Source organism: Ailuropoda melanoleuca, chromosome 10, assembly GCF_002007445.2.
Source record: "Ailuropoda melanoleuca isolate Jingjing chromosome 10, ASM200744v2, whole genome shotgun sequence".
Classification (NCBI taxonomy): Eukaryota; Metazoa; Chordata; class Mammalia; order Carnivora; family Ursidae; genus Ailuropoda; species Ailuropoda melanoleuca.
The window spans coordinates 36,269,532-36,281,230 of NC_048227.1; the positions used below are offsets into that span (position 1 = coordinate 36,269,532).

The window sequence follows — 11,699 nt, forward strand, 5'->3', positions numbered from 1 at the left end:
GGCCCCTCGGCAGGCTCCTGGACGCCCCGCCCCGTCTGGCCCGCTCAGTTCAGTCATTCGCTCAACAGGCACAAGCTCCGTGCGCCAGCGGCTGAGACCCCGCGTGGACGCAGACCTGTCCCTGTCCTGTGGATGCTGAAGGCCGGGAAGTTGGGGGTGGGAATCAGACACGAACAACCCATCTCAAAGATAACTGCAGCTTTCTTAAGGGCCCCGGGGTATAATGATAACGACGTAACTGATGATGATGATGATGATGATGATAATGTCTTTAATTTCTACCTTAGGACATAGCTACACAGTAAAATGTGGGTTGCTGTCTCCAATTTTTCCGAGTATGAAACTGAAGCTTGGGAAGGTTAGGTGAGTTCCCAGGGTCACAGCACTAGTAAGCAGCGGAGTCAAGCGCCAAACTCTGGCTCCATGCCCTGTGCCCTGACCCACAGCGGGCCGGCGTTAGCCAGTTGAGGTCCCAGTGCCCCGGCCACATGCCGGCGCAGCGGCCCCAGGCTCGAGCGACCCCACCTGACGAGGTTGGGATTCGCGCGCCGGCGGTCAGGAATGGGGTCTCTGCCCCTCCCCGGGGCGGTGGTCCAGTGACGTCACTGCCTCTTTAAGACCCCCCCGCCTCCGCCCGGTCCGCACACTCTGCGGCTCCTACGAATCCCTGTGGGTTTCTTCGCAGGTGAGCCTGGGGGAAGTGCCAGTGTTGGAGGGGAAGAGGCGGACTCCTCGAGGAGTGGGGTGTAGGGGGCGTAGCGGCGTGGGTGGGGGTGCGTGTAGAGAACCTGGACTTATCTGGGGGCGGCTATCGGAGCACAGACCCTGGGCGGGGGTCTGCACCAGAGCCGTAGAACTGATCAGGATCTCCTGCAGCCACGGAAGGGTTAAACGCCCCTCCCCCTCTCCCGGGACAAAGGCACCGAAACCCGGGCGCCCCTCCCCCACCTGCGCTGCTCTCTGGGGCAGAGCTCCCCTCCCCCTCACCTACCGGAGCGGACCCTGCAGATACCGCCGCCATTAAGCCCTTCCCTCGGTGCGGCTCCCAGGTTGGGAGCCTACGGACCCTTCTTCCGGCGGGACTCAGAAGGGAAATAGGGATCGAAAGCAGGAGGGGGCGCCCTCGGGTCAAGCCGCCCCGTGGTGTGCGGAAAGAGAAGGGGTCGAGCGCAGGGGTAGGATCTAGGAGGGGAGAGGTGCTGGGTCCCTGGGCCGGCGCTAAGCCGGCCAGAGGCGTGGAGGGCTGACACCGGGGTTGGGATGAGCGCGAGCTGGGGTGCCCCGTCCGATCTCCCCCGAAGTCACGAGCTCCGCCAGGTATGGGCGGGATGCAGATGAGGAGTGCACGGTCTGTCCTCTGGCCACACTGCTGCGGCCGGTGCTAAGCTAAGGTCCGAATCGTGTGCGGGAACTTTAGGTAATGGAAAGCCACAACAGGACCCCGAACAGAACTGACCCCGGAAGCGAGCCACAACACGAAGTGCGATGTGAGGTGGGCAAGTGAGGGGGGCGCGGACTGCTGCAGAGGAGCCCTTCCGCTGGACACACTCCAAGGGTTTAGGTCCTCTTAGGAGAATTGAGTCCTGAGAGGACGGCATTTTGGGCAAGAAGGCACAAGAAAATGTCCCCTCGAGATGCCTGGGTGGCTCAGGTTGTTAAGCATCTGCCTTTGGCTCAGATCGTGATCCCAGAGTCTTAGGATCGAGTCCCACATCTGGCTCCCTGCTCAGTGGGGAGCCTGCTTCTCCTTCTCCCTGATCGTGCTCTCACTATCTCTCTCTCAAATAAATAAAATCTGGAAGGAAGGAAGAAAAAATAATAATAAATGTCCAAAAATAATAATAATAAATGTCCCCAACCTTGGAGGTATGCTCAGTGTGACCCTGAGGGAGGGCAAAAGAGCAGGATCCAGGGGGGCAGCAGGTAGCCATGGGGAAGAAGAGCTTTTGGGTAAGAGGGTGGTTTTTTTCCTTCTTCTTCATTTCTCCTGCCCTTCTGGAGTTTGACCGCGCTTGGGCTGGGCCAAGTAGGGCCAGGCAAGGCCAGGGATGAGGGATCACCTGAGACACAAATGTCACTGCCTGCCTGGGAGTATGGAGCCAGGTTGAGGTGAGGGGTTTGGACACCGCTATTGGGTGGTGGGAGGAAGCTTGGATTTCTAAGCTTGATGTTGAAACTGGCAGGTTTTGAGCCTGAAACTCATGGCTAGAGCCAACCCACCCTCTCTGTGCCCCAAGGAGGACATCTGGAAATTGCCCCCTGTTGTTTCATCCTGTTTTTGCTACTTTGTTGTCTGATACAATGTATGCAAAGTGGCTGGGGCCCTGGACTAGCATTGGTATAGGCTTTATGTCTCATCTGCACTCAAAGCAGCCAGGACAGGGTTGCTTACTCACTTCTAAGTAATGACAATCACATAACCAAGGAAAAAATTACATGCTAAAACATCAAGTGTTCGTTTTGCCCATGAGAAAGTGAGGCTCAGGGAGAGTGCCCTGCCCATGGTGTACTGACTCCTTGGGTTCATACTCTTTGGTGCCCTGTGTGGGGGCCACAGTCTGTGGCACTAGAGTTAGCGAGAGTTAGCGCTCATCGGGAACAAAGGGGTCTGGACCAGCCTGTCTTCACATTAGTCTGCTTCTGTCCCTCCAGTGCAGCTCCTCTCAACCTCAACTTTGCCATGGCTTCTGCTGGTCTGCAAATCCTGGGGATCATCCTGACACTGCTTGGCTGGGTGAATGCTCTGGTGTCCTGTGCCCTGCCTGTGGAAGGTGACCGCCTTCATCGGCAACAGCATCGTGGTGGCCCAGGTGGTGTGGGAGGGGCTGTGGATGTCCTGCGTGGTGCAGAGCACGGGCCAGATGCAGTGCAAGGTGTATGACTCCCTGCTGGCACTGCCCCAGGACCTGCAGGCTGCCCGCGCCCTCTGCGTCGTCGCCCTCCTAGTGGCCCTGCTCGGGCTGCTGGTCTACCTTGCGGGAGCCAAGTGTACCACCTGTGTGGAGGACAAGGACTCCAAGGCCCGTCTGGTGCTAGTCTCTGGGATCATCTTTGTCATCTCAGGGGTTCTGATCCTGATCCCCATCTGCTGGACGGCTCACGCCATCATCCGGGACTTCTACAACCCCCTGGTGTCAGACGCCCAAAAGCGGGAGCTGGGAGCCTCCCTCTACTTGGGCTGGGCAGCCTCTGGCCTTTTGTTGCTGGGCGGGGGGCTTCTGTGCTGCACCTGCCCCTCTGGGGGCTCCCGGGGCTCGAGCCATTATATGGCCCGATACTCGGCGTCAGCCGCACATGCCACCCCTCAGGGTGCCCCTGAGTACCCCACTAAGAATTATGTCTAATTCTGGTAAGGGAGTGGAGACTCCCTCGACCGTGGAGCCTAACCCCCTGAACTGGAGACATCGAGATGGTGATCCAGACAGCGTGGGGGTTTTTATCTTTTTTGCTTTTGGGGGGAGGGGTATTTTCAAAATTCATTTGATAACCTAACCAAGGAGCCCAAGTCTTTCCTGGGCTGTGCTGTTGGTCTTTCTCACCTTCGGATGAAGAAGCCAAGGAGGTGATGCTTCACGGTTTCTGGATCTTCCTCCACGATCTTGGAGGCCAACCTGGAGCTGTGGGCCAACATAAAGGCTGCCTGCTGTTTCAGCCTGTCCCTGAGTCCCGCCCTACTAGTCAGGCCTCTGGAACCCTGAGGGCTCTTGAACCTCACGTGGCCTTTAGAAGAGCAGATGATAAGTCACCAACACCAAAGAACTGCCCGCCTCCAAGTCTTCTGACCTCTGGCTCCTCTAACTGGAGTCCCGTCCCAGCTGTGCTGTAGACCCCCCCTCCCCCGCATCCTCTCACCTTCAGCCCCTGCACACTTGTGCCATGCCTCCCCCACACACTCACCAGTTTTTGCTAAATAAAGCTTGTCTTACTTTGTTGCTTGCTTTGGGTGTTGCTGGGGGACTGCTGGGTGCCAGCCTGGCAGGGGGAAGAGGGGAGCACAAGGGGCTCACCTTCCTTATCCTTGTACCTCACATGGCAAGAGAGTGTCCTGGAGCAGGCCTTGGACGGACAGCCCCAGAGAAGGCCACCTGGTCTTCCCTGCCCAAGCACAGATCAGAAGAGCCAAGGTACAAACTCTGTTTATTCCTAGATAGCAGGTGTGCACAGAGGGCGGGGTGATTGGCTGGACCCCTGGATGCAGGTGGTGGCCAGGCTGGAGAGGACCCATCCCAGACAAGGGTCCCCTCCTTATTTTGGAGCCAAGGACATGCTGCTGTTTGGGTGAAGCCCAGGTTCCTGGGGAAGGGGTGGCCCCAGAGGAAGAGGATGGACTGCAGAAGAAAGTAATCTGTCCAGGAGAGGCAGGGGCAGGCCAGCACACTCCATCAGCTCTGGCTTTTCCTGGGTGGAGGTAGGTGAAGGACTTGTGGGGACCCCATTGAAGAGGGTTTGGACTCAGCCAGGGCTGCTGATATCCAGCTCTGTAGCCAGGCCTGATTGGAGCTTCTGGGAAATGGGTTTTGCCCTGGGGGAGGGGTTGGCAGTAGGGGACAACGATCAGAGCAGGGCATCCGGCTCAAGGTCAAGGGTCTGAGCTGCAGGCTTCCAGGGACACTTTCCACCTCATACATAGTCCCTCTTGTCCAGCCCAGATGCACCTGAGCGGGAGGGGATGGAGTAACCCAGCCTCGGTCCTCGGGGCCGCTCGATCTGGGGTGGGGGGCATGTGCAGCAGAGTAGTCCCCCCCCCAGCATGAGCAGAGCAGCAGCGGCCCAGCCCAGGTAGAGGGAGGCCCCCAGCTCCCTCTTGAGGGCCTCGGCCACCAGGGGGTTGTAGAAGTCCTGGATGATGGCGTGTGCGGTCCAGCAGACGGGGATGAGCACCAGGATGCCCGAGAGGAGGAGGAGCACCCCCGCGGTGAGCACGATGCGGGCCTTGGCACCTTCGTCCTCCACGCAGGTAGTGCACTGGGCCCCTGTGATGGCCACCAGCAGCCCGAGCAGGGCCAGCAGGAGGGCGACGACGCAGAGGGCGCGGGCAGCCTGCAGGTCCTGGGGCAGTGCCAGCAGGGAGTCATACACCTTGCACTGCATCTGGCCCGTGCTCTGCACCACGCAGGACATCCACAGCCCCTCCCACACCACCTGGGCCACCACGATGCTGTTGCCGATGAAGGCGGTCACCTTCCACAGGGGCAGGGCACAGGACACCAGGGTGCCCAGCCAGCCCAGCACAGCCAGGGTCATGCCCAGGAGCTCAAGGCCAGTCGAAGCCATCTGTCCTTTCAGGTCTTCTTAACCCTAGACGGCCTGGTTGACTACAGGGGTGGGTCCGATGTTGCTGGGTGGGGGTCTCGGTGCCCAGCACGAGGGTAAGTCAGTGTCCTCGGCCAGGACCGTCCTCACATCTGTGGGCCTCTTGCGAAGCACCTCTCTTTGAGCCCCTCACAGGTATGTCTCTGACCCCGACGCACACAAATCAATCTCACAGCCCTGCTTGGAGGCGTCCTCTCGAGGGTTCCGTTGCCTATCAGATGCCCAGTGGCTGCCGCTCCTGCCACGCTGCAGTCACGTCCTGGCCGCTGCCCCTCTGACCTGGCTTGCAAAGCCTCTCCTGACCCACCTTCAGGCTGAGAAGAGCCTTCCCCGCCGGCAGGTGCAGCCCCGCGCGGAGCAGCGCACCGTCTGTGGGTGCCACCTGGGGACTCAGCCCGCTCCCAGATGCAGGCGGGGTTTTGAGGCGGAGACAGGGGAGGGGCAGCAAAGCAGAGACTGGGGAAGCCAGAGCTACAGGGAGAAGGCGGGGCTGGGGCTGGGATGGGGAACCTGGGAGGGGGTACCGCAACCGGAACGGGAAAGGAAAGAAACTCCGTGCCTGTGGGAATGAAGGGACAAAGGAAAGGGGAGACAGAGGACCAGCTGGGGAGCAAGGAAGGTGGGGAGAATGGAGCTCTGGTAGGCTCGGCAAAGAGAAGTGGAGGTTCCGCTGCCCCCCTGAGCCACCGCCTCCTCCCCCAGCAACTCCTCCCTGTAGCCTTTTCATTTCATGGGCAAACACACCCAGATTCCCCCGTATCGCACACTCCCAACCCTGCTCTTGTCCCCCTGCCCGCCCCAGGAACCCGATCTGTCTCCAGTCTCAGCCCAATGGCCCTGGCTGCTCTCAAGGGAGGGGCTCCGCCCGCGCCGTTCCCTGGGCGACAGGTGCCTGCGCCCAGCTCAGGTGGCATCACCCAGGCAACGGCCTAGAAAATCCCCCCCCCCACTCCTTCCTCAGCTCAGGTGTGCTCTTCCCACCCCCATACTGAAACTGAGGGCCGAGCTGAGCTGCCGAAGGTCTCTGGGGGCCAAGGGATAAAGAGGCTGTTGTGGAAGTAGGGGAGGGGCAGGCAGGGGTCTGCGAGTGAAGGGGGAGGAGTAGCAGACAGAGGCCCTCAGGCTTTTCCCTGAGGAGTAAGTGATCACTCTGGAGGAGACCCCATGGAGGAGGCCAAGGGCATGAAGCCCGGGTGAACCCTGCCTCACAGTCCTCAGGAAACACCCTCCTGCTCCTGAAGACCTCCTCGGAGCCTGCGACTCCCCCTTGTGGGGGGCAACCTGGGACTCACAGACTGTAATTCAAATCCTGCCACCAACTAGGGACAGATCATGGAAGGTCAAGGTCCTTAACCTCCTTAAGTCAAAGACCCCTGTGAGAAATCTTATGGGACCCACAAACATGGGGCGCTCATTTGGGGGGTCATGAACTCCCTCAAGCCCCTTCCTGGGTACTAGGAACTAAGGGAAAAGGAATGGGAGGTGTGGGACGTTGATGAAAATTCCTTCCTTTCATACTTTAATGGGTGGCTGGCGGACCCTCTAAGGCAGAGCTGGGCCCCCATCTGGAAGANAAGATCACTCCCTGAGCCGAAGGCAGACGCCCAACCGCTGCGCCACCCAGGCGCCCCCCTGTGAGAAATCTTATGGGACCCACAAACATGGGGCGCTCATTTGGGGGGTCATGAACTCCCTCAAGCCCCTTCCTGGGTACTAGGAACTAAGGGAAAAGGAATGGGAGGTGTGGGACGTTGATGAAAATTCCTTCCTTTCATACTTTAATGGGTGGCTGGCGGACCCTCTAAGGCAGAGCTGGGCCCCCATCTGGAAGAGCCTCTCATTTCCATACCTCCTCCTGAGGAGGGCCTGAGGCCTGTCTGCCCTGAGGAGACACCCCTTGACAGCCTGGGAGCTAACGGCCCCCCGCTGGGAGCCCCCCCACGCCCCCCTGCACGCACGGTCACTCACTGCATCGCTCTAGGCCCCTGGGAGTGGTGGGCACTGGGGGCCTCTTCACCCGTTCAGTGGGGCTTAGACTATAAAGGATTTAACTTCAAATGGGGGCACTGCTTCTGGGAATGGGTTTTAGCACTTTGGGGAAGACAGGCTTATACTTTCATCAGATGTGCAAAAGGGTCAGTGACCAAAAAAAAAAGTTTGACAGAACTGCTCCCCCTAAAATGGAGACTGAGGCCAGCACCCACGAGTGGGTCTGTAGGGTAGACTGCGGTGGCCTGGTGGACATAGTAGGGAGTGGAAAGGGGCCAGAGCCGGCGGTGGCTGGGCCTGCTGGCTGTGATGGACCTGGGGAATCTCAGAGCAGTTTGTCCAGCTCATCCAGCCCCTGGGGCCCTGGATTTCATTGTGGGGAGGGGCGGCTGAGGAGAACGGCAAATAGAGGCTTGGCCTCGGGGCCTGGAGAAATCCGGACACACAGGTTGAAGCAGTTGTCAGGAGGCAGCAGCAAGCCCAGGTCTGCGAGGGGCCCAGCAACAGTCCCACGGGGCCTGCCATCCTGGGCAGCCCAGCCAGGGATCTTCTCTCTCTCTCTCTCTCTCTCTCTCTCTCTCTCTCTCTCTCTCTCTCTCGGGTCAGAGAAAGCCTTGGGCTTAAGGAACCCAACTCATCCTGATTTGCCCTGATAGCTGGTCAGCCTGCAGTCAAGGACCCCTGAGTTCCACGGCAGGTCTAAACCCCCAGCGTTGTGATAGGACCCGTGGGACGCGTGTGCGCGCGCACTGGCGCGCGCACACTCACACACTCGCACAGGGTAAGTGTCCTGCCCGGAAGCGGCACCGGGGACCCTCACTGTTTTAGATCCCAATTCCTCTTAGGCTCCACATGTCAACTCTCCAGCAGGTTAGACCTGCGCACCGCCAGGGGCGGGCCGGCCACGTGGGAGGTGGTGCTCAGAGTCTGAAGACACCGCCCTTTCACCCCCAGACCAATCCCTACCAGAACCGCCTGGTGTGGGGGCAGCTTCGGCTTCCCCCACCTGTCTACTCTTTTCCCTCTTGGGAAGAGGGCACCCCCCACCCAAGGCCTTCAGGGAGGGTAAACGTGGGACGAGCTGTGGGAGAACAAGGTTGAGAGGTTGTCAGAGCAACCGCCCCCAGGAGGGGTAAGCGGCGGAGGCCGGGTTCCCGCGGCACTCAGGCAGGACAGGCTTCCCACCCTCAGCCCTCCTTAGGCCCTCTCTTGGGTCCCCTGGTCCACCTGGACTCAGTGGGATCTGGGAACCAAAGGGTTAAAGTTGGGGCCCAGCAGGGACTGTAAATGGGGCTGGAATGCCATTGATATGGAGAGGTGGGGACTCCCTCCGCGCCGCGCCGTTACCACCTCAATGGCACTTTAACACATCCGCTGGAATCCCCACCCCCACCACCTCCGCCCAGGAAGGAGGTGGGGGAGGGAAACCTGCCCCAAGACACTGTGGAGGGAAACTGAGGCACGGGGGGAGGGGGCGGCCTCGCCCCGCTCACAGCTTCATGGGGTGACCGAACAGGACCTGATCTTTCTCTGGGAGGGCAGTGGGGTGGGGCCACCCCGGTGGGCGGAAAAAGCTAGGACTGGGTTTAGATGGGGGAAGGGCAGAAGTGGGTAACTCCAATCCCAACATCTACCACACTTTTAGAGAAAAGTGTGGCCCAAAGGCAAAGGAGGGGAACTGAAGATCCGAGAGCCACCATGGTGCCAAGAAGAGTATGGGGTGGGCTTGGGGATGGCACAATACCAAGGGAGCATCAGCCTCGCTTTGGGGGAGGTGCCCAAGGCCCCAGACTCTATGGGTAGAAAAGCCAGATCCCCCTGGCCCCTGAACTGCAAGGTGCAGAGGGAACCCTGGGGTCCCATGACAGCTCTCTACCACCATTTTACAGACAAGGAAACAAGCTCAGAGAGCAATGGGAACTTGGCCACAGGTACTTGTGAGAAACAGGGCAAGCCTGAAGGAGCCCCAGACCCTGACTTCAAGGCCCAGAGCTGAAGAGTGAGCTGGGGCTCCTGGTGCCTCTTTCCCCAAAGGCAGTCCAGTAGCCCCCCTCCAGGCCACCCCACCCACATCCTGCTCCATTCCTCCCCAGCCAGCCTTCCCTCCTTCCCCGACTCCTCCAGGCCCCCTGCACCCCACACCGGGAAGCCTCTGCATCTGGATCTGAGCATACCAGGAGCCCCCCAGCCCCTCTGCTGCACCTTTACTGTCTGCCCCCCTGCCGCAGCAGCATAAGGACTCTGGGTCAGACCTCGCTGGGCAAGTCACAAGTGCAGTAACCTCGGCCGCCTCCTGGCTGTAAAACGAAGGGAGAAGTCTGCCTTGCCTACCCCCAGGGTCACTACAAGAATTCACCCAGGCAGGGAGCACCCCACGCACATTGGGGATCACTATAGGGACTGACTTGGCAAGACAGCATTTTGTTAACAGCATCATGGCCATTTCACTCGTAAACCTAGTCAGACTCCATGGTAACTGTCAGCTTTCACCTAGCAGCAGTTATCCATCTGGGGTTCAGAGGGTGGGGTCACCCCTCACCTCAGTGTTGTGATCTTTAAGATTAGAGTACGTTCAGTCTTGTCCTTCCTGTTGAGTCTGAGTCTTAGCGGAGAGAAGAGAGGAGAGCTGCGGGATGTAAAGGGGGTGGAGGAAGCAAGCCAGCAGGAATGGGAACTCCACCATATTTCAAAAAAGGGGAAAGGGAGTCATCAAGGTACTGAGTGCCTTTGGCTCCAGCTGGAAGGACTGCAAGGGCACCCAAGGCTCCAGGTCAGCAAGAGATAGGGTGTCAAAAACAGTGGTTGGGGAAGCTGGGAAGACAGCTCTGGAGGTGGGCCAGGCCCCTGGGGAGAGGACACTGCCTCTATGGATTGCATGGTGGCCCCCGACACTATGGCCAGGTATTAAGCCCTGGAACCTGTTAGTGTGGCCTTATTTGAAAACAGGGTCTTTGCAGTTTTAATTAAGATAAATTAAAAACCTCAAGATGAGATCATTCTGGATTCAGGGTAGGCCCTACACCCAGTGACAGTTGTCAAAAGAGTAAGACAGGAAGATCTGAGACACAGACATAGGGTAGGCCATGTGAAGACGGAGGCTGAGGCTGGAGGGACAAGGCCACAAGCCAAAGAACACCAGGGACCACCAGGAGCTCCGAGAAGCAAGGGAGGATCCTCCCCAAGAGCCCTGGGAGGAGCACAGCCCTGCAATGCCTTGATTTTGGATTTCTGGTCTCCAGAACCTTGAGAGAATAAATTCCTTTTATTTTAAGCTGCCCAATTTGTGGTGATTTGCCACAACAGTCACAGGAAATTCATATACTGCCTTTCTTGCTGCTGGGTCCCAGGTGCTCAGAGGTTGCCCAAGGTCAAGCTGGCTTCCTGATACCACTCCTGAGCTGCAGAGGAGCCCATTGAGATAGGACATCTGCCTGGTTACCTGAGACCAAGACACCTGAGTAACAAAGGGAACTTTTATTCTGGGTTGTACACGCTGGGGAGAACCTGGCAGGGTGGGGGTGGAGGAGAGGGCAAGCAAAGGTGGAGCGAGAATAGGGGCTTCCTTTCATGACTCACCTTGGGAACGTTCCTGTCCAGCTGGGGGACGACCTAGCCCTTGCCTGTGATGCTGCGGCTCCAGGGCCCAGTATCTGCAGTCCACACCCCTGTTTTCCCGGGGCACCCAGGCCGGCAGAACCCTTGGATCCATCTCAGTTCAAAGTCTGACTCAAGACTTGTAAGGCCAGTGCGGGTTCCCAGAAGCCACACACACGTGGTGGGGCAGAGCCCTAGTGATGGCACCCAAACCCTTCGCTTTATAGGGGAAAATGAGACATTTTGCGGACCCAGTCAGAGCATTTCAAACTCTTGTTTTCATTTCCTCGAGCCAAGTGGGGTGGGCCCCCGTCGCGACGGGTCCGATAAGCAGCCCACTTATCGGCACAGGGGATGAGTTACATTCTCAAATAACCGGGCAAGAGGCTTGCTGTAGGTCAGTAGAGGAAAATGGAATAAAGACCCTATTCTTAAAACCAGTTTATTTTTAGACTTGCTCCTTCCCCTGAGCTGGGCCGCTCCTCTGACACTCCCTCCGTCTTTCCCAGTTCAGGCTCTGACCCACACTTTCTGAATCCGCCAGTGGGGAAGGCGATGAGGGCGCCCAGCCCGGGCGTCCCAGGCGGGGCTGCCTACTCACCCGCCCGCAGCCCCTCGGGGTCGACGGTCTCGGAAGGGCCGGGCCTTCAGCAGGGAGGCGACAGGAAGAGGTGCGGCGGCGGCGGCGGCGGCGGCATTGGCTGAGGCGGCGGCGGGAAGGCGGGCAGCAACCAGGGGGCGCGGGGCGCGGGTGGCGCCAGCAGGTTGGAGGGCGAGGGCCGCGTGGGCAGCGGCGGCAGCGG

The 11,699-nt window shown here is 59.1% G+C and overlaps 2 protein-coding genes across 2 annotated transcripts; one reads left to right on the plus strand and one right to left on the minus strand.

The window, feature by feature from the left end:
- The first annotated feature begins 2,665 nt into the window (after window positions 1-2,665).
- Window positions 2,666-3,914, plus strand: CLDN6 (claudin 6). Its single transcript, XM_034670529.1, is given in 2 exon segments — window positions 2,666-2,763; window positions 2,765-3,914. Coding segments are annotated over 2 exon segments (663 nt in total). The 5' UTR covers window positions 2,666-2,680; the 3' UTR covers window positions 3,345-3,914.
- Window positions 3,915-4,159: 245 nt separating this feature from the next.
- CLDN9 (claudin 9) lies at window positions 4,160-6,864 on the minus strand. The gene has a single exon (XM_034670530.1). It carries the CDS (start codon window positions 5,272-5,274, stop codon window positions 4,621-4,623), a length of 654 nt encoding a protein of 217 aa, XP_034526421.1. The 5' UTR covers window positions 5,275-6,864; the 3' UTR covers window positions 4,160-4,620.
- Between the last annotated feature and the right edge of the window lie 4,835 nt (window positions 6,865-11,699).